General features: G+C 43.9%; 2 protein-coding genes across 12 annotated transcripts in view; one reads left to right on the top strand and one right to left on the bottom strand.

Moving 5' to 3' along the window:
- The first annotated feature begins 625 nt into the window (after positions 1–625).
- Positions 626–5,436, top strand: ckap4 (cytoskeleton associated protein 4). Its single transcript, XM_018765700.2, has 2 exons — positions 626–1,218; positions 3,913–5,436. The coding sequence occupies exons 1-2, from the start codon at positions 862–864 to the stop codon at positions 5,227–5,229; spliced, it is 1,674 nt and encodes a 557-aa protein (XP_018621216.1). The 5' UTR covers positions 626–861; the 3' UTR covers positions 5,230–5,436.
- A 4,764-nt stretch (positions 5,437–10,200) lies between these two features.
- Positions 10,201–20,939, bottom strand: part of ttll1 (tubulin tyrosine ligase-like family, member 1) — a 917,975-nt gene continuing 907,236 nt past the window's right edge. For 2 of the 11 annotated variants that reach the window (XM_018765231.2, XM_018765237.2), the window contains exons 2-12: positions 18,144–18,187; positions 17,944–18,012; positions 17,317–17,517; positions 16,784–16,992; positions 15,743–15,923; positions 15,076–15,213; positions 14,217–14,325; positions 13,366–13,509; positions 13,037–13,123; positions 12,520–12,683; positions 10,201–11,396 (exon numbers count right to left, since the gene is read on the bottom strand). In XM_018765231.2, coding sequence (XP_018620747.1) covers positions 11,270–11,396; positions 12,520–12,683; positions 13,037–13,123; positions 13,366–13,509; positions 14,217–14,325; positions 15,076–15,213; positions 15,743–15,923; positions 16,784–16,992; positions 17,317–17,429 — 1,272 coding nt within the window. In that variant the 5' untranslated portion in view covers positions 17,430–17,517; positions 17,944–18,012; positions 18,144–18,187 and the 3' untranslated portion in view covers positions 10,201–11,269. Of the gene's footprint in view, positions 11,397–12,519; positions 12,934–13,036; positions 13,124–13,365; positions 13,510–14,216; positions 14,326–15,075; positions 15,214–15,742; positions 15,924–16,783; positions 16,993–17,316; positions 17,518–17,943; positions 18,013–18,143; positions 18,343–20,107; positions 20,126–20,939 lie in introns of those variants that run through there. The other 9 variants (XM_018765236.2, XM_018765239.2, XM_018765234.2 and 6 more) reach the window with 9 other exon arrangements.

Here is a 20,939-nt window from a genome sequence, read left to right as displayed (position 1 = left end):
GCAGCTTCAGAGAACTTGCAGAGAGAAGATGTGTTCCTTATTTTTCGCTGTGAGATTATTACAGTTGTGTGGCTGGACACGGCGCTGTTTCACGAAATAACTGTGTTGACCACCCCCGACGAACCAGCTACGTGCTAGTACATACATACATGGTGTATGTTACATCAGCACGGTGCAGCATGGTGGCCCAGCGAGTAACACTACAGGCGCTGTGAGAGGACGTGGGTTTGATCCCCGCTCAGTCTGTGTGGAGAGTGGATGTTCCCTGTGGGTGCTCTGGTTTCCTCCCACAGTCCACAGACATGCTGTTCAGGTTCACCCATAGGGTGTGAGTGACAGAGAGAGTGTGTTCCACTGATGTATGGATGAGTGACCCAGTGTAAGTAGTGTATCTAGCAGTGTAAGTCACCTTGGTGACTAAGGAGTGTGGGCTGAGTACATAGAGTTCACTAGAAGTCGCTTTGGAGAAAAGCATCTGCTAAATAAATAAATAAACGTAAAACGTACATCATCACTGCTGCATTATAATAATCGACATTCCGGCAGGGTAAAATCAACGCAAGGAGGCTGCACTGTTACTTTTACCATGTAACACTCAGAGGCGCACACCCACGAATTGCTGACAAGTGACGAAAACCTGGACGCTCCCTTCTTTCTGGAAAAGTCGCCGCTCCGCTGTCTCCGGTTCGAGGAGCCACGCCCCTCCCGCGCGCGGACATCCCCGGGTAGCGACTGGGGCGCGCGCTGCCTCTTCCTCCTCTCCGCCACACGTGAATCGCGGCAGCAGACGAGACGCAAGACTTCGTAGCGATTAAGCGACTCAAAAGCGTCCCAAGAAGTTCGCGGTGAACAGTTTTAGCGATGACGGTAAAACAGAGGAACAAGAACGCAGCCAGCGAGAAAAACTCAAGTTCAAGCCCGGATGACGTGGCAAAGAAGAGTTCGAAAAGCAGCCATGGAGGAGGAGGAGGAGGAGGAGGTTCCCCCGTCCCGGTCCCAGGCCCTGCTCCTGCTCCTGCTGCGGTGTCCGGCGGCGGCGGCTCGGCCGGGTTCCTGGGCTCTCTGGTGGCCTATCTGTTCCTGGCAGCGTCCGTGGGCTTTGCCGCGTTCCTTCTGCAACGGGTCCGAGAAGAAGTGGCTCAGCTCAGCAGCAAAAGTGACATTTCCTTCCTCAGGAGCTCGGAGCTTGACGCTAAAATGAATGCGCTCCGACAGCAGGTAGGACCGGGACGGGACGGGACGGGACGGGACGGGCGGCGAAGAAGGACGCGAGGGAGACGCCGGAGAGTCTCCGACCGACAGCGACACAGAAAGAGAAAGTTTGCGCCGTCGCGCTGCGAGAACCGATTAATTCCAATGTGACACTGACAGGAACTTCGGAAAATACAGCTCAGCTGCGTGATGATTGATAGCGGCGCTTAGTTGTTGTGTGGTGCTGTTGTCACCAAACTCCTGAGCGAATTGGTTAGTTCTAAACTTTAGACTGAAGTGCATCGTCGGTCGAGTGGCTGAATCAATTCTAGTGGAAACGGCGAGCCACAGCCGGTTTCCCCTACAAATACGTAATCGGTTTACATTTACATTATTCATTTAGCAGGCGCTTTTTTTTTCCCCAAAGCGACGCACATCAGAGAAAATACAATTTGTGCATTAGGAGAAAGAGAGACAGTGAGTTGCAGACGTGTGATTCTTAGTTTGTTACTTTCCACTTGATTGATGCGCTGATCTGATGTTCATCATCGGCACATCGCTCGAGTTGGTGCAGGACAGAAGATGGATCCTGATAACCTTCCTACAGTTTTTTTTTTTTTTTTTTTTTTTTTTTTTTTTTCCCTTTTAATATCATTATTCATGCGCTTCTCAGAATGGGTTTTTGTTCCATATGAGGTGTATGTTGCGGCGATCAGTATCGCTCTGCTGCTGCAGTAAATCGCACGATTAAATAATCCCGTGTCGAACGGAAGAGTTGCGCTCAAGAGAATTTCTGCCTCGGAGTCGCGACTCGGGAAACTTGTAGCGCGCAGCAAGCGTGTAGTGTAACTAAAACTGCTCGCTCTCTCTCTCTCTCTCTCTCTCTCTCTCTCTCTCTCACACACACACACACGTGTCTCCTACCGCAAGGGTCGAACCACTGACTGACCCGCCACCCCGCAACGCCCCCTGTAATTATGCTTTATGTATAAAATTTTAAAACCCCCTTTGCAATTTCCTGAACACTTGCCACGAGTTCATAGGCAATCGCGGAGGGGTTTCATTCTGTCCAGAGAGGTAAAAATCATGTAACCAGGTGAGGATTTATGCAGATTTTCCTGTAAGATTTTTTTTGATGATAGTTAAATAAAAGGTTCGAGTCCTGCTTGGGGTGTCCTGTGATGGACTGGCGTCCTGTCCTGGGTGTGTTCCCTCCCCCTCCAGCCTTGTGCGCCCTGCGTTGCTGGGTTGGGCTCTGGCTCACCACGAACCCGCTCGGGACAAGCGGTTTCGGACGGTTGTGTGTGTGTGAACCTTCCGAGGTGTAGCCCCCCCTTACAATAAGTAGAGGGGCATCTGTATTAGTCTTTTAACACTCTTGGGATGCCACTTCTAACTACTGGAGGTTGTTGTTGTTTAGTTCTCCCTGTTACAGATAAGTACACAAATTTAAAGGAAATTGTGTAAAATGAGCACTTTGTTCCATATGCCTTACACTAAGCCACTGCCTCATCTCAAACCCATCAATATCACCAGATTCTTTTGAGATTCTGGGCCAAGCTTTAACGGCTGCCTCTTTCACAGTGTTTCATTTACAGAAGAAATTAAATTTGAAAGTCATGCAGTGCGTGAGTAAAGCAGAAGTTCAGTAACGTACTGTAGTTGGCATATCTGTATGCAACCGTATTATGTGCTTCTTCACACATGGTCAAAAATAGATTTTAAACAGACTCCAAACTGCTTCAACCCTACATTAGAACAGTTGGATATCAGTAGTGAATGAATAAAAGACGAGGCTGAAATAATTTTAAATTGCCATTAAAGATGGACGGTATCAGCAGCATGAAGACAAAGGTGGTGCCGGAATTTAAAAAAAAAGAGACTGAAGGAAGATGCATTGAAGTATTTTATAAATCAGTTCATTTTTGAGTGCTCTTCTCACACCGACACAGAGCACTGAACAAAGGCAAAAGGGCAAAGAAACAAAAATAATGATTACAGACTAGCGCTAACACATTACCGATGCATTTATTAAAGCTATAAGTATGCCTACTGGCCACGGAAGAAAGGAACCAAGGTACGTCTCCTCCATCAGGGCGGCTGGTCATCAGCTCCAGTCAGCATGAGGTGCTTGCGGAACGGCCGGCCTCCTCAGCTCTTATTGTAGGGAAACAATGCTCAACAAGCAGGAATTGTTGGTAATTTCAAAACAAGATGTTCCAAGTTAAAGATGGGTGAGACTCAGCAGACATGCACTGTAAAATATGGAGTTGAAGCACACAAAGGTGTCCTGGACCATAGAAAGTTTAATGAAAGGTGCATGCTGGTGGCCATTTATACAGCTTGCTTTTTTTTTTGTTGTTTTTTTTTTGAGGGGGGATTGCATTAGCCATTTTCATTTTAATAAACTGAAGTTTAATAACATGGCTGTGGTCCTGTTGCACTACAGAAAGGGACAGGACAACTTTAGGTGTGCAGTGTTACTAAAATTGCAAAATGAACAAATTGAAAACATATGCTGTAATACATTAAGACCATCTTATGTCATCACTATAAAAAAAGTGCAACTCATTTTCAGGAAGCTGTCAGTCAACTTTTGGGCCTCAAACGCATTCCCTTTTTCCCCCCAGTTTCAATCTGCTTGTAATATGTAAAAATCACTTTTCAAGCATATCTTCAGGATACAAATATTAAATAACTGCATCTTTTTCTTGGTTGAAGGTGGATGCCATGAAGGAGACGGCAAGCGGGTATGACTCCACCTTCAGCAACATGAGAGCAGAACTCGACAGCGTGGGCCAGGTGCAGAGGAGAGGAGAAGCAGAGACACGACGGGTGGAGGAGGCACTGCAAAGGCTTCAGAAGGAGATCTTGAAGGATTTGTCTGATGGGATCCAGGAAGTGAAGCAGACGCGGCAGCGGGACTTCTCGTCGCTGGAACGAAGCATAGACGAGCGGCTGGCCGAGCTGAGCGGCTCCATCGGCGAGAGCGTGGCCGGGGTGGCTGAAGTGCAGGCCGAAACTCACAGCCAGCTGCAGGACCTGCGAGCACGGTTAGAGGGCCTGGCTGATCCCGTGGCACTCAGACAGGAGCTGCAGGGTGTGGTCGCCTCCGTGGCCGAGCTACAAACTTCCACAGCGGCAGTAGGGAAAACCACAGACTCCCTGACTGAGCAGATAAGCGCTGTGGGAGCCGAGCTGCAAACACGAAACAAGGAGGTGGCATCTCAGTCTGAGGAGATCGGGTCAGTGAGGGCAATGGTGCAGAGCACTGCAGGGACACTCAGGCAATCGCTCTCAGCAGTCGAAGTCACTGTCCAGGCTCTTTCTGACCAGACTCAAAACCTGCAAATGGGCATTGATGGCGCTGCAGGGGGTCTCCAGAGCCTCGAGAGGGAGCTGCGAGGGGCACTGGAGCAATCTGAGCGGAGCACTGAGGATCTGCAGGCCAGGATGAGGATCGTTGAGGAGAGCACTGATGCTGTTGCCGCCTCCCTGACAGAGCAGGCGGCCAAGTTGGAGTCCAGTCTGTCTAAATACGAGTCTCATGAAAACAGGCTAGCGGCGTTGGCGAGGGATGCCGACAGTACTTTCGTAGCTGCGCAGAAGGAGGTCAGACAGCTTCAGGCTAATTTACAGGAGGTGAACCACACGCAGCAATCCTTGGGAAATCTGTTAGGGGTGCACAAGACAGACCTGGCAGAGCTCCAGAGCACAGTGACTGCTCTGGACAGTAAGCAAACTGAGCTGGTCTCTAGGCTCTCCAGTCAGACTCAGCAGATAGAAGACTGGGAGCAGAGGGTGGGTCTCTTGGGAGATGAAATGAGAGGGTCCCAGCTGTCAGATTTGAAGGCCTCCGTTAGTCAGCTTGAGAGTGACCTGAAACAGCTCAGGACAGCAGTAGACAGCTTGGTAGTCCATTCTGTAAAGGTGGAGAGGCACCAGGAAGCTATTACATCCCTGCAGAGAGACCTGGAGGAAACTCGGGCTGCTTTGAAAGCACAGTCAGGTGAGGGAGAGGGACTTGACAAAGAATGATGTGCGCAATGAAAGGTGATGCGGGAGAGCGGCTGCTGTGGGACGATATAGTTGTCTTGTTGGTCGAAGCTACTCCTATACAGTACATGTCTTCCATTAAAGCTGGATGCAGTGGTCATCTCTTAAACCCCATTAAGGATTTGAGTTTTAAATGGTTGTTTTTATAAATGCAAAGACAAGTCAAAAAGAATCTACAATTTTTTTTAAATTTTTTTTTTAAGCAAAACATTGCTGATACTTTTGGCCTTTACCTTGTATATTTATATTAAAAAAGTTAAGGACATCTTTTCTCAAAGAACCCTGTTTTAAGTGTGACAGTCCACCATTATAACATGTGCATTTACAGATCCCACAACACCTGAGACAGAGCCCACTGTGCAGGGCAGGGACAGAAATAAAACAGGACTTAAAATGCTGTCAATATACTTAGGAATATAGTTCACAAACCAAGATGTACATATAAATAAGCACAAAGGGTTACTGGAGTGAATAATTCTGGAACATGTAGGGGTGCATCTAGTCCTGTAGTGACCAGTGGTATTGGCTGGGCTTAAAATGCTTTCACTACTAACAAAAGAAAAACAACAAGGGGGCAAGAGGAGGAGGGGAAAAAACAAACATTTAACCAGAGTCTTAACCACTTGTCCCATTTGGGGTCGCGGGGAGCCTAAGCCGGCAACACAGGGTGTAAGGCTGGAGGGGGAGGGGACACACCTAGGACAGGACACCAGTCTGGTCACAAGGCACCCCAAGCAGGACTCGAACCCCAGACATGCCAGAGAGCAGGACCCGGTCCAACACACTGTGTCCCCCCAACAAACATTTAACAAGTGGAGCTAAAAAGCAGCTGAAACACTGCTAACCAAAATCACTATCAAATTGCGCAAGACGAAGCAGCACCACATGATGACATTTTTACACAATACACTACTTTGTCGCGCATTCAATTCTCAGTTTTATGTAAGTATGCTGATGTATACTAATTTTAATAGACATTAATGCAGGTGCAAACGTGGTCGGATTAGCCCTATACTGCGACACAAAGAGCAGAGTGGCCAGGCTGTACTCATGATGAGCGTTTGACAGCTGCCAACTTAAGGCACAATAGCGCAGCCACCTGCTGCTGCAGGACCGATGCCGCGTGACGCCTCTCTGAAGGCCCATTTCACATGCAGGGTTGGGTTAATAAAAGGCGCAGAAATCTGCCGTTCAAAAGGACGTTCAGCAGTTGAACCGTCCCACAGAGAGGAAGCGACATCGCCGTCACCCAGCCCGTCTTCTATAAATTGGGCCATCGATTGGGATGAGCGCTCTCCCTCTTACCCACAAGGAGCAGCATAGCTGGCTGACATCTCGCTGACTTCGCCACTGCACGTGTGCCCGCCAGCGGTGACACCGCAGGCGATGCCTTCTGCTGCTCACACATTGAAAATCTTTTTCAGTAGCTTCTTGTTGTTATTGACATATTCTCGGTTGCTGTTCATGCAAGGTATTCCGCTGAAAGAACACCCACGCTGTGAGAAGATTGCGTTCAAGGGAGAGCGATCCGGTGTACAAAACCACGTGACTTGATCCAGTTAAAAATTGTGGCGTGCTGAGAAGCTCATGACGGCAGAATTGCCTCCGTTTCCTTCACAGCAATCTTCAAGCACTTACTTCTGTCCTCCTTCAACCTCAGAATATTTTTTTTTTTTTTTTGGATTCTTTTAATAACTTCACATTCCACCTGCTTCCTGTTTCCTGTTTTTTCCTAATGGGTTTTCTCCAGATGTAATCTCCAATTGCAGAGATGGGGACGTGGCCACAAAGGTTGTTTCAAACCAAATTAATGTGTCATATGGACTGGATGCTGCTGTTTGGGTGATAATGACATTCAGAATAACAGCGCAATGGACTATTACCATTAATTCCATTTTTTACTACGTTTTAAATACAAACACTTGTCTGAGACAATTATGCAATCTCAATATCAAAAACTCTATGATCTGCAGCAGGCAGAAAAATAGTCTTTTTTTTGTCTTTACATGTGAAGAAACAGTAAATACTAATAATAGCCCTAGTTTCAGTATATGCAATATATACTGATCAGCCAAAACATTAAAACCAATGACAGGTGAAATGAATAACATTGATTATCTTGTTATACTGGCACCTGTCAAGAGGTGGGATATATTAGGCAGCAAGTGAACAGTCACTTGTTGAATTTCATGTGTTTGGAGTAGGAAGAAACAGGTGTGTGTAAGGATCAGAGTGACTGACAAGGGCTAAATTGTGATGGCTAGATGACTATGTCAGAACACCTTCAAAACAGCAGGTCTTGTGGGGTCTTCCTGGTTTGCAGTGGTTTGTACTTACCAAAAGTGGTCTAAGGAAGGACAACCACTGCCAAGGTTATGGGTGCCTAAGGCTCACTGATTCATGAGGGGAATGAAGGCTAGCCTGTCTCTTCTGACCCCATGGAAGTGCTATTGTAGTACAAATTGCTGAAAACCTTTACAGTGGCCATGATAGATAGATAGATGTCAGAACTCGCAGTGCATTGTAGCTTGCTGAAGATCAGTCATAGTTGCCATGCTGACCCCTGTCCTCCAGTGGGCATGTGAGCATCAGAAGTGGACTGTGGTGCAATGGTGGCCTGATGTGATGAATCGCGTTTTCTTTTAGATGAGGTGGACGCCTGGGTGTGTGTGTGTGCGTCATTTACTTGGAGAAGCAATGCCAGCAGGATGTACTATGGGAAGAAGACAAGCTGGTGAAGGCAGTGTGATGCTCTGGGCAATGTTGTGCTGGGAAACCTTGGGTTTTGGCATTCATGTAGATGTTATTTTGACAGGTGCCACCTACCTGAAGATTATTGTAGACCACGTACACCCCTACATGGCAACAGTAATCCCTGATGGCAGTGGCCCTGCCACACTGCAAAAAATTGTTCAGGAATGGTTTGGGGAACATGACATAGAGTTCAAGGTGTTGACTTTGCCTCCAGATTCCCCAGATCTCAAGCCGATCGACTATCTGTGGGATGCGCTGGAAAAACAAGTCCGATCCATGGAGGTCCCACCTTGCAATTTACAGGATTTAAAGGATCTGCTGCTAACTTCTTGGTGCCAGATACCACAGGACACCTTCAGAGGTCTTGTGGAATCCATGCCTTGATGGGTCAGAGCTGTCTTGGCAGCATGAGGGGTACCTAAACAATATTAGGCAGGTGAGTTTAATGTTTTGGCTGATCGGTGTACAGGCAGTTCTTGAATTGCGAACGAGTTCCGTGTCCTCGAGCCTGTCGGGTTTTGATGTAAGTCGGAAGCTAGATATGGTGGGCATCTAACATCACTGTCAAGTATTTGATTTAGTATATCATATTGTGTACCTTGCTATGCATAAAAAAAAAAAAAAAGAAATCCTTTGGATGCACCAAAGGCCTCTTTAATAGAACAATACAGTAATAATACAATAATGATGTAACTAGTTTTTATAATAGTGAGACATAGAAAGTGTGTGTCAGTCAGTCAGTCGTCATCTCATGATGAACAGAGGACACGGAGGAAGCTGGACCCGAGTGCAGGATAGTTTTTATTCAGAATCAAAGGACCAGACGTGGTCGGGGGCAGGCAAATGGCCAGTCGATCGGCGAACTGAACAGAGGCGAGGATCCAAAATCATGGGCGATCATTATCAGACGTAGAGCGGAACAAGGGACGGGACTTGAAGAGCGGAGGGAGGTTTGAGAATGCGGTGGGGGGTTAGGGTTATTGTCTGGAGTGAGATTCTGCAATTGGGAAGAAGTAGCTCTTGTAGCCAAGTGCTCCCTCAGAGGGAGGAGAGGGGGATGGATGATGAGTGTGTGCGCATGCGTGTGTGCAGAATGTTAAGGAAAAACTTTAATGTTCGCATTTCTGTTTGTTGGCGTTTCACCTTTTGCTTTATTTCCTTTTTAGTTTGTCAAAGTTTTCCTTGTATTGCAGGTGATGTTGATGCATCCATTTACTCTTCGGTGCCATGGTTAGGAGGGTAAAAACAACAAAAACTCTCGTTTGTTACTGTATTTGGCTTTAACAGCAATGTGGTCTGACTGAAAAGAACGAAGTCTGTCCTACTTCGGGCTTGCGTGCCCCACCAACGAGCAGACAAACGGCTATAGATGCCCAATGTTTCGCTGTACGTTGCAAAGTTGTGCCCGTGTACTACGACCCATTCTATCCACAGTAACTCAAATTCAATAGGGCTTAACTATGAAGTTGATTTTTACAGGTGAAAAATCAACTTTGTCAGGAATAGGGTGGTTCCCAAGTATGGGCTGTATGCAAGTTGGACATCTGTAACTTGAGGACTGTCTGTATTTAGTGCTGCTTTTAAAATGTACTTTTATATAATTCATGATGGTGACATTCCATTCAATAGATAACACATGGAAACCAGAGATTAGCTGAATTATATACATAATGCAATTTCAAGTATAAAGAATATTTTCATTGGGTACTGAAAGTATGATGAGCAGAAGATGCATTCAGTATGGTGTAAAGAACAAGTTGGGAGCTTGGCTGCTTGGAACCCCTAGTATATACAAGATTATGAAAAAGAAGGATGAGCACAGCCAAGTTTAATGGAATGGTTTTATTTTCTACACAGATTTGTTTCAGCTGGATGCCTTAGTAAGTGTGCATATTGTGCAAGCAGTGCCATGTCCAATTCTAGGGCAGCCATAACACGAAACTGCACCCGTAATACAAAAAGGGTGCGTAACATGCTAAAAATCTTTCAACAATTTTGTGCTGTCTACCTTTGCTGTTGGCCCATGGAGTATGTCACATCTCAAAACTGTAATGCACATTTACCTTTATTCAGTTAGCTGATGCTTTTTGCCAAAGCAACTTATTTACCAATTTATACAGCGGGGTAATTCTACTAGAGCAATTTAGGTGAAGTGCCTTGCTCAAGGGTAAAACAGCTTGGGGGCTTGAACCTGAAACCTTTTGAGTCCAAAGGCAGCTGTTTTACATTTATTTATTTAGCAGATGCTTTCATCACTATTCTAGCAGCTGCCACTCACAATATGTATGGTGATGAAGGCATCCCACCAAAATGCACCCTGAGTAACTGAAGTTTACCCTATAGTGTTCTGTGCAGCTATGAAAATATATCAGCATTGATCTGCAGCTTGTTCTATAAACTCCCTTTCACTGTGCCTGTTGTAGGGACAAGTGTTAAAGTATTGTGGAAATAAGGACAACACTAGATTTTCTCAAGTAATGGTACAGCACCACTTTCCCCTCCTAACAGGTGACATCTGTCATTTTAAATACCATTGAAAATGGTTAATTTTAACTTGTACACAGCTGATTCCTTTTTCCAAGGCAACATATGCCAGCTATAGCATGCTACTTGCAACTGCACACAGAAAACCATTTTTAGTCTAACACATACTAAAGGCAATGTCATCTGACATGTCTTTGGAGTGCAGCAGAAAACCCATCTGGACATGAAAATCTTGTGCAGAGAGTTGTCTGAACCCCTAACAAGAGTAGCTTTGGAGCTACTGTACCACTGTCATTCTTGTAGCAGCATGCATATATTTTAAAGTGATGCCATTCCACAGGGCATGCTTTTCGGTGCCTATACTTTTCAAAAGCTTATATTTTCACAGCTGACAAGCAACCGCCTAGGGAGTTACAAGGAGGCTGCCCTGACTCTCAGGTGAGTTGTGGCCTGTTTTTGTTTAAAACAACGCTAACTCCTGGTGTTTTAGGGGTGAGGCCATGGGTGATTGCTGGCTGGCCATCCAGCTGGATTAGTGCTACCACATGAGGGACACTGACAAAATATGAAGTGGCTTGGATCCTGAACCACAATGCTCTTTGTACGGGACAAGAGTAGTATCCAAAGTTGCCAAAATGTAATTCCCATTTCCAGCTTTGAGGGGTGGGTTATATGAAATAAATGGGGTTGTAGACTGTTCGTGTATAGGTAGAGGGCAGAAACATAAATAGGAATGAAAAATAGTTCCAATGCTGTGTGGCCAGCAGTACAAGTAACAAACGCATCACTTCCAGGTGGCTGGTACTGGCCGCAGGGTGTTGGCTCTGCAGCTCTTGGGGCCTAGGGCCTGTCCTGAGCGACTTCGGAGATCCCTTTCTGCACCGTCACTCTGTGCCTGCTCTTCATCGTACCTTCATTCAGGGGAGGAGCATAAAAAGGCAACTGTCAAAAGCAGAGCACACCTCTGCTTGCAGGTTCAAATCAGATGTACTTTCACCTTGCCTCTCAGGGGTAGTCACATACTGTAGGATAAACAGCTTCAGTAAAGATGACAGAACAGGTGAAATGTCCAGATTAAGAGTTTAAATGAACTCACCTTGGTGCTTTGCTGAAATCATACATCTTAGCATTTGTCTAAACTATGGGCCTTATAACTTTAAGTAAAATAAAGCTTAAAAACTTTAGGTTAGACAGCACATCTGAACAAACTAGCACCAAAACTCTTACATTTTCAAAATCCCTTTTCACTGTTTTTGGCTTCTCCATTACAAGTTAGTAAACACTTGTCACTCATCCACAGACAGTAGAAAGCCCCATGCAGGATCCATTTATTGGCATAAATACTACCAGGAATGCAAAATGCTGAAGGTTAAGCAATTAAACTAAAAGCCTCATCTTAAAAGGGAGCAAGTTTGCATGACGACAGAAAATAATTTCAACCTGACCCTATGAACAATGTAGCTTGATCTCTTCAATATGTTGGATACCATCTCTGTTGCAGAGGGGAAACTAGGATTCAGAGACTAAGGTTGTAGTTTTTCTCCTTCAAAGAAATAATTCATAACCTAATTCTTTCCAGAACCATAAATATTGCATTGGAAGAATTCATATCACTGTAGAATTCCAGATACATATGAACTTGTCAGATACAACTAAAATGATCCTTTCAGTCTTGCTTGTGCACAAAAATTCTTCTAGTAGACTTCACCGAAAAAGGGAAACACCATAAGCGAGCTATTCTGACACGGGGAGTATATTCACTAAAGTAAAACCTCATATATTATTCTCTAGTAGAATGCTGTCAGGTTTTCTGTTTGAGGTGAAGAATCTAAACTGCTGTAACACTAACCTGCTCTACAGATGATGTAAAGAGTAGTGTATTTAGCGCTTTAAGTCGCCTTGGATAAAGGTACCAGCTAAGGACTACTCAGTAATCATTGCACGGCACTTTGGAGAAAAGTATCTGCTAAACAAATACATGTAAACTGTGTGGCAATCACGGCACTGCAACTGAAATATGGGGGCGTTACTCACAGGACTTGGTAGTTTCCGAGTGCCTCCTTGGGTGGGCTTCGATTCCAGCGGCAGTCTGGTATCTCTCCATTGGGAGTGACGATATTCAACGTATCATTCATCAGATTGTATTTCAGGATGCGGTCATTTGCTGTGCTGGAGGTCAGTGATGGTGAAGCGTTTACCTGTGGAAAAAATTTGAGACCCTCATGGGTGAGGCTTTACACAACACGTATGCAACTCACATAAACTACCCTGCATTCCAGTGTTCCTTCTCACTTTGGGTGGCATATAGAAATAATATTCAGAGCTCTGTCTGAGGACATACTCACATGTAGGGGGGAAAGCCTACCCAGAGCCACACCAACATGCAGTAGGAGGTGACTACCCTGAGTGACAGCTACTAGAAGAAAGGACAACCCAGTAGCCCGACAACTACGGGAGCATTAAGATTTTAGTAAAAGAAAGACAGCATAAAAAAGGCTCAACAGAACAAATCTTTCATTTCATTCTCAAGAAAAACAAAAATACTGCCCACCTCAATAAGCCAAGGTTTCAACTTGTCGTCGATGATTATATCGTATCCGTAGCATTCAAAGCAGTGTTTGTCGTTGTTCATGACAGGCTACAGAAATTAGTAAACACTTGTTAAACAATTTTGCTTGACCTAATTTAACAGTAGTGTCCAATATTAAAGTAATACTGAGTATGAGTTTAGTATGTGCATATACAACATAGTATACTTTTTTCTTATCTTGCTCTCCATCCTGACCTCTGGCAGAGTCTGTATATGGTACAGTGTCCATGGAAGTTATGGCACTTTTATCCATGCTCACCTTTGTGCTTCTCTATCGCTTAAACACTCACCGCCACAGCCTTAAGTGACTGTACAATAATCCAGTGAATCTGATCAAACAGCTGGTTGGTCACCTCCTTCCCCCGAGTGCTTTCTAGGTAGAGCCGCAGGTTACTGACTGTCCATTTGCCCCCATGAACATGGTTGTAGTCATCCTAGAACGAACACACACCCACAGCATTTACAGTCATCCCCTGCCTTAACAAAGGTAATGCGCTTCTGAAAAACCCTATGCAGTGCCAACTTTCATAAGTCAAAGACCTAATTAGCACTAGCTTCAATGGTAAAACTTTTCACGCATTCTTGAGTGCCAAAGGTGACACTCATTTGCTAAAATAATCACTAAAGCCCATTAATAAAGAATTACCTCAAACGTTCAAAAAATTAGATTACAACGTAAGGTAGTTTCCCATCACTAATTGCTGTATAATACTTGGCTTTATTTTTAATGCTATGTCTTTCTACCTGCACTCGTTCAGCTATTTCCTAGTGTCTACATTCTGAATGCTTAAACACAACATACATATACTATTCACACACACATTGTCTAAAGTCGCTTGTCCCAAGCAGGGTCGCGGCGAGCTGGAGCCTAACCCGGCAACACAGGGCGTAAGGCTGGAGGGGGAGGGGAAACAACCAGGACGGGATGCCAGTCCATCACAAGGTACCCCAAGCGAGACTCGAACCCCAGACCCACTGGAAAGCAGGCCCTGGCCAAACCCGTCGCACCACAACACCCCCTGTATACTATTCACTGTTATATTAAACTGGTCTTTAATGCAAAAACAGTGCAAATTAATACTCAAACTTTCTTGTCTGAATAAATTAATCCTGATTATGTATAGCTACTTTGCATACTCACCCCATGTTTCTGGATGGCTACATTAGTGAGGTGAACAAACATGTTGTCAAGTTCACTGGTGCTGGGCGTATACTTGACTGTGCAAAACCGACAAAATCCAAGCTTGTACCTACAAATCAAAATACAGATCAATGAATACAGACACAAAAATAAAACTCTACAATATACATCTATTGGTTTTCTGGGAGTTCAAATAGGTTTACAAGGTGTGGACAAAATAAAATGCCACATGAATAAAGTTTGAGCATTCAACTGACAAAAGACAAAAAAAAAAAGTGCTGTCCTTAACACTTTATTTCAGTTTTGTCTGGAGGCTTCAGTACCACTTGTTGCAGTTTCTCCTGCAATTTTTTCTGAGCACGTTATTTAACTTTCTAGACAATTCATGTCGTTCCATGGCCTCCAAGGTCACCAGATCTAAACATCACTAAATTTTTATGGGAAGTTCTGGGGCGCAGTGTGGAGCAGATTTCAACTTCCTTCATCCCTGAAAGGACTAGAGACTACTTCTTGGAGAATGCGACAACATCCCACCACACACAGTTCAGGACTTGTATGACCATTTCAAGAAGTACTGAAGCTGTTCTCAGTGTAAGAGTGGTCCTACTCCTTGATATTAATACTATATTGCTATAAATTTCCACTCTTTTTTCCATGTATTTTTAAACAGTACTCTAAATGTATGACCTAATTTATTCATGTACAACTTGATTGTGATGGTGCTCCTAAGCAAGACTATAAAGTTAATACATTAAAAAAAAACCATATGGTGTATGGTCATGTAGCTATCTGGTCTTGCAAGACATCTTATGCTTTGTCACTGATTGCCAGTCACTGGAAGACGTGACCATGTACTCACATGTAGCACTTGAGTGGACGGTAGGTGGTTACCAGGACATAGAGGCGAAGGTCGAACTTCTTCCCACCGATCAGTAATGGATTGTCAATGTACAACGAAATCACATACGCTTCTTTGCCACTAGATGCCGCCAAAAATCTGTCACAAAACAAACTGCACTCAAGTCCTCATATCACAGGGTTCTTTACTATGAAAACCTTCTTTCAACAGGTTTATGTTTCAGGACGATGGTATTTCAGCCTTTACGCCATTATTTTGGTTCCACAACGGGAGAAAAAAGCTAATATAAGAATTCCAGTTGTCTTTGCTCTCGTCTTTCAAGAACAATTCAACCCCAGTGCAGTGTACAGTAGTAAAAAACACTTGTAATAATATGGACAATTTATTTAAAATAAAAAAAACGGTTATAAAAGAAAAACAGCAGCTTTTAGAAGACATGACTCTGTGGGCTGCAGAGTTCAGAATGAATGAGAAACAAATATGTCTAGAGAAAAAATTAGGGGAATAAGACTGTCTGCCAGCTGGTATGAACAGAGCTCAATGATGAGTCCGGTTGTAAAAAACAGCCAAGAGCTTCACACACATATACCCTCCTTGCTTGCCATTATACTGATAAAGCCAAACGCACATCTTCTGCTTGCCATGCTCCTATACCCCAGGTACTCACGTAGAGGTACGGCTGTCACGGGACCACTTCTTGATTTGGGAGAGTTTATTGATGAGGAAGATGCCTTTACCCTGGGCCTTTCCACAAGGTTTCATAATCCAAGTGCTGGATGGATTCTTCCTGAACTCTTCTACAAACAGGTTGTAATCGGCAGGGAGCATGAAAGTCACTGGTACAAAGTCTGTAAGGCAAAGGAAATGGAAAGTTACTGGAGAGCACCATCACTTCAATGATAACTGTCACTGAAGCTGAAAAACAAACTACTAACACCTACAAAGAGAAGTATACACCGGTCCTAGGTGCAGACCGATAAATCAAATAATGTCCACCTCTTACTCTCCAACTGAGATCTGCAGTCATCCAAGGTGACTCTGCAATCATTGTTATTTGCATTATTTTTATTAAGTTAACTTTTCTTCGGAGCAGTGCACACACACACACACACACACACACACACACACACACACACACACACACACACACACACATTTTCTGAACCGCTTATCCCATACGGGGTCGCGGGGAACCGGAGCCTACCCGGCAACTCGGGGCGTAAGGCCGGAGGGGGAGGGGACACACCCAGGACGGGACGCCAGTCCGCCACAAGGCACCCCAAGCGGGACTTGAACCCCAGACCCACCAGAGAGCAGGACCCGGTCCAACCCACTGCGCCATCGCGCCCCGGCGGTGCACATAATCCACACAAAAAACTGCATTACACTAACTGAAGGAGAGATTTAGACACAGACACCTTACGCCTCTATGCAATTAATTTGTCACGTACACTTAAATTTATTAGCTGATGCATTTCTCCCAAGCGACTTACAATGTTAAGCTACTTACAACTATTTACCCATTTATACATCAGATTTTTCTTTTTTACTGAAGCAGTTCTTGGGGTACCTACCCCACATACCACTGCATAAACTAGTACACATACAAAAGTACCTGCATAAAGTCTTCTTTAAAATGACTAAACATAATACATCTGATCAGATAATAAGTAGGGGGGTCCTAAGTCCAAGCCAGCACACACAGTACCTAGATAAATGTATTTCCCCTTTTCATCTTTCTCCGCCAGTGGGCTGCCTTCTTTCTCCAGCTCCTTCCTGTAGCGTTTGATGTTCTTGACCATCAAGTCCTTCCTGGTCAGCTCATAGTGATTGGGGAAGTGGTTAACCAACTGCTCATCAGACAGACGGTAGCCAGTATCCACACTGAAGACATTCCTTATGGTCTGCACACTCATCCTGCATGGACAGGTAAGATGAAGTGTTCACAGGAACAGGTGTACTCCCTTTAGAGTTTGGGACAGTCTACATCGCCCACGAGGAAAGGTGAACAACTCTTGATTTCTACAGAACCTGCTTAACATGGTGTAGGAAAATGTGCTTTAAAAAGGACTTTTGTCTTAAAATTGCAGCACACTGAGTTATTCACTAATAATTTGATTGATATTCACTCTACACAGGTTTTGATGTTCACCTTTCGTGACACTTTTAATATTTTAGTAGTAAAATCCGCTCCACATTTTTTCAGTAATGGGTGCCTTATCACAGCGTTAGTTCACTTACCAATAGAAGTTCCAGTCGTCACTTTCTGACACCTGAATCCACCCTCGTTTCTCAAAGTTATTGATGAGTACCGATTTCTCTATGTCCGTCACCCATTTCACTTTACCGGCCATTATATCTCCTCAGGAACATCAAGTCTGTCATTTCAATAAAGGGTCGCAGAGCTCCTCAGGCCAAGGGCAGGCGGCTTCTTGTCTCTTCCTAACGCAAATGAAGACATCGTGCATTGAGCGCAATCATTGGGGCTAAAAACAGGCACAGTTTGGATGCTGTAAATAGTTATCTTGCCATCTTTACATCCAGTGGCATTTAAAGTAAAATTCGGTTAAACACCAACCGGTACTTGTATAAAATAATTGTTAGTCACCAACCTGTGTATACATATATAAACGGTCCCCGAGTTACGATGGTCTGACTTTACGATGGTGCGATAGCGATACGCATTCAATAGAAACTATGCTTAGAATTTTGAATTTTGATTTTTTTCCCAGGCAAGTGATATGTGGCACGATACTGAGCAGCAGCAGCGATTCGCATCTCCCAGTCTGCCACGCAGTGGCTAGTGTATAGAACCAATACTTTACGGTGTCCTGTGTTGCAAGCATTTTTTTTTTTTTTTTTTAATACCTCCTCCTGTATGTACGTTGTGTTTTGTGCATCCATCATGTCTACGAAACCCTCATCTGTCTCCTGGTACTGGTAAGAACAAGAAGAGGAGGGTTATTACTCTTGAGGACAAACTTAAGATAATTGCCTAGCATGAAGGCAGCAAGCCCGTAATGGCCATTGTACGTATGTTAGGTGTATTGAATGAAATTTCAACTTACGATGGGTTTCGTAACGTCACTCCATCTCAAGTTGGGGACAATCTCTGCAAAATATAATTCGATTAATAATCACCAACCGCTGTACACATATAAGTAAAATTCAGCTAGTCACCAACCTGCATACGTAAAAATATAATTCAGTTTTGTTGGAGATTCTATTCAGTGTGCTCTCATGTTGGTGAAGTATCAATCACATGACCTTTGTACGTGATGTGTTCTGATGAAGCACGTATGTAAATAAATGTTCTTCTCTTCCGGTTTAAGAAAACCGATGGTGTGAGCGTGTACTTTGTTACCTCCGTTAAGTATAATCTATTTACCACTTCTCTAACGCAGAGATGGCTGCGCCAACAGGTTATGGGCCCAGGAGAGAAGTAGGTAATAGACTGAGTAGACTGTGTTTCGACGGAGATGAAAAGAATTACGAACTGTGGGAGACAAAGTTTTTGGGGCACCTGCGTTTGCTGGGACTGAAAGAGACCATATTGAAAGTCCCCACACCGAGCGATAGAGAAAGCGAGTGGCGTCGCGCTGAAGAGAGGTGACGCGGAGATATGTTTGATTGACAGTGAAGGAAAGCAAGTGAGCACAACGCTAAAGAAAGCATTGTGCATTCCTTCATATCCACAAGACATATTCTCTGTTAAAGCAGCGACTGCCAACGGGGCTTCTGTTCATTTTTGACAAGGACATGACGAGCTCATCCACAAGGATGGCACGAGATTTGAAATAAAAGAGTATAATAGACTGTATTATCTAAACACTATAGATAAGGGAGGAGATTATTGTAACTGCTGTTACGACATTCAAACTTGGCACGAAATCCTCGGCCACTGCAACTATGATGATGTTTCCAAGTTGCCAGATATTGGGGAAGGAATGGAAATCAAAGGAAAGATTGACAAGTCCAAACTGCACTGTGAAGTCTGCACACAAGGCAAATTTGTGCAAAGCAGGAACAGAGAACCCGATGCATGTGCCAAAGTCCCACTTGAACTTGTGCACACAGACTTGGCTGGTCCTATTCAACCAGAGGCTAAAGACGGTCACAGGTATGCACTTGTATTTGTTGATGATTTCTCAGGCACAATATTTGTTTACTTCCTGAAAGCGAAAAGTGACACTGTAAAGGCTACGGAAAAATTCCTAGCAGACACTGCTCCTTATGGTACTGTAAAGTGCATTAGGTCAGATAATGGCACTGAATTCACAGCAACAAATTTTCGGTCATTGCTAAGCAAAAATCGCATTAAACATGAGACCTCTGCACCGTATTCACCCCACCAAAACGGTACTGCTGAAAGAAGTTGGCGAACATTGTTTGAAATGGCCAGATGCATGCTCCTTGAGAGTAAATTACCAAAAGAGTTATGGACTTACGCTGTGATGACTGCTGCAGTAATTCGCAACAGATGCATTAATAACAGAGTAAAGCAGACTCCATACTACATGTTGACAGGAAGAAAACCGGATCTTTCAAAGATGAGAGTTTTTGGATCCATGTGCTATGCATACAAACACGACGGAAAGAAGCTAGATTCACGTTGTGAGAAGGGAATATTTGTTGGGTATGACAAGAATAGCCCTTCATACCTAGTGTATTATACAGACACTGGAAAAGTCCTTAAACACAGGCTTGTCAAATTCTTCAAGAAATGTGCTGTCGAGCAGCAAACTCAAACTGACCCACAAATACCAGATGAGGATGTTTATGGGGGAAGTTGTTTGCCGTCTAAGGTAACAACAGACATCACTGAACAGAGTTCAGGGAAGTCTCAAGATAGTGGAGACAAAACAGATCTTCAAAATGATGATCAGACTGAAAATATTCAGAATAGATGCAACCCCAAAAGGAACAGGAAAGCTCCCCAATACTTATCTGACTACGTAACTGATATTGTAGATGATGATCAGATACTTACTAATATTGACTACTGTTACAGAATGTGTAATGTACCACAAACCTTCAAGGAAGCCATGAGTTCAACCAAATCACAGGTCTGGATTAAAGCCATGGAAGAAGAGATGGATTCTCTAAAAGAAAATGGAACTTTTACATTGATGGCTCTACCCAAAGGCAAACATGCAGTGGGGGGTAGATGGGTCTATGCAATCAAGAACAATGCAGATGACAATGAAACGTATAAGGCTAGATATGATATGTTGCTAAGGGTTATAGTCAAGTAATGGGAAGAGACTGTAAGTTTCAGCTTCTCGTTACTCTTCTTGTACGTCAGTTCTTGGTTTACTGTACCTTCCAGATACCTCATCACATGCTTCACTGTACACCAGTGTTGCTCATTTGGTTTTGACATAGATTGAGACAATTTACTCACAAGTTTTTCACCAGTATCTGATTTTACCTCAAAACCTTCTGGCTGTTCCACATAGATCTCACAAACACAAGCAATTGGATCATGTAAGTAAGCCGTTTTCACATCCATCTGATGTAGAACAAGGTCATACTGTGCTGCCATTTGCATCAAGACACGAACTGATGTGATATTTGCCGTCGGAGAAAAAGTTTCCTTACAGCATACAGCGATGCTGACTGGGCGTCAGATCCAATGACAGACGAAGTATTTTGTCACTAATATAATTAATTGTTAGTCACGTTCAATAAAATTCTAGTTTACCAACCAACCGACACATCGACTGACACTGACTGTACGTAATTCAGTTTGTCACCAACGCAGACGTATAATAAAATTCAGCTAGTCACCAACCTGTAAAAATATAATTCAGTTTGTCACTAACCAGTAATATATAATTAATTGTTAGTCACGTTCAATAAAA

This window comes from Scleropages formosus, chromosome 5 (genome assembly GCF_900964775.1).
Source record: "Scleropages formosus chromosome 5, fSclFor1.1, whole genome shotgun sequence".
NCBI classification, from domain to species: Eukaryota; Metazoa; Chordata; class Actinopteri; order Osteoglossiformes; family Osteoglossidae; genus Scleropages; species Scleropages formosus.
This window is presented reverse-complemented; position numbering and strand designations above follow the sequence as displayed.

Coding starts and splice junctions, on each gene's coding strand:
- ckap4 (XM_018765700.2), top strand. CDS start 862: ATGACGGTAAAACAGAGGAACAAGAACGCAGCCAGCGAGAAAAACTCA. Junction 1,219..3,912: donor TGAATGCGCTCCGACAGCAG/GTAGGACCGGGA, acceptor TCTTGGTTGAAG/GTGGATGCCATGAAGGAGAC.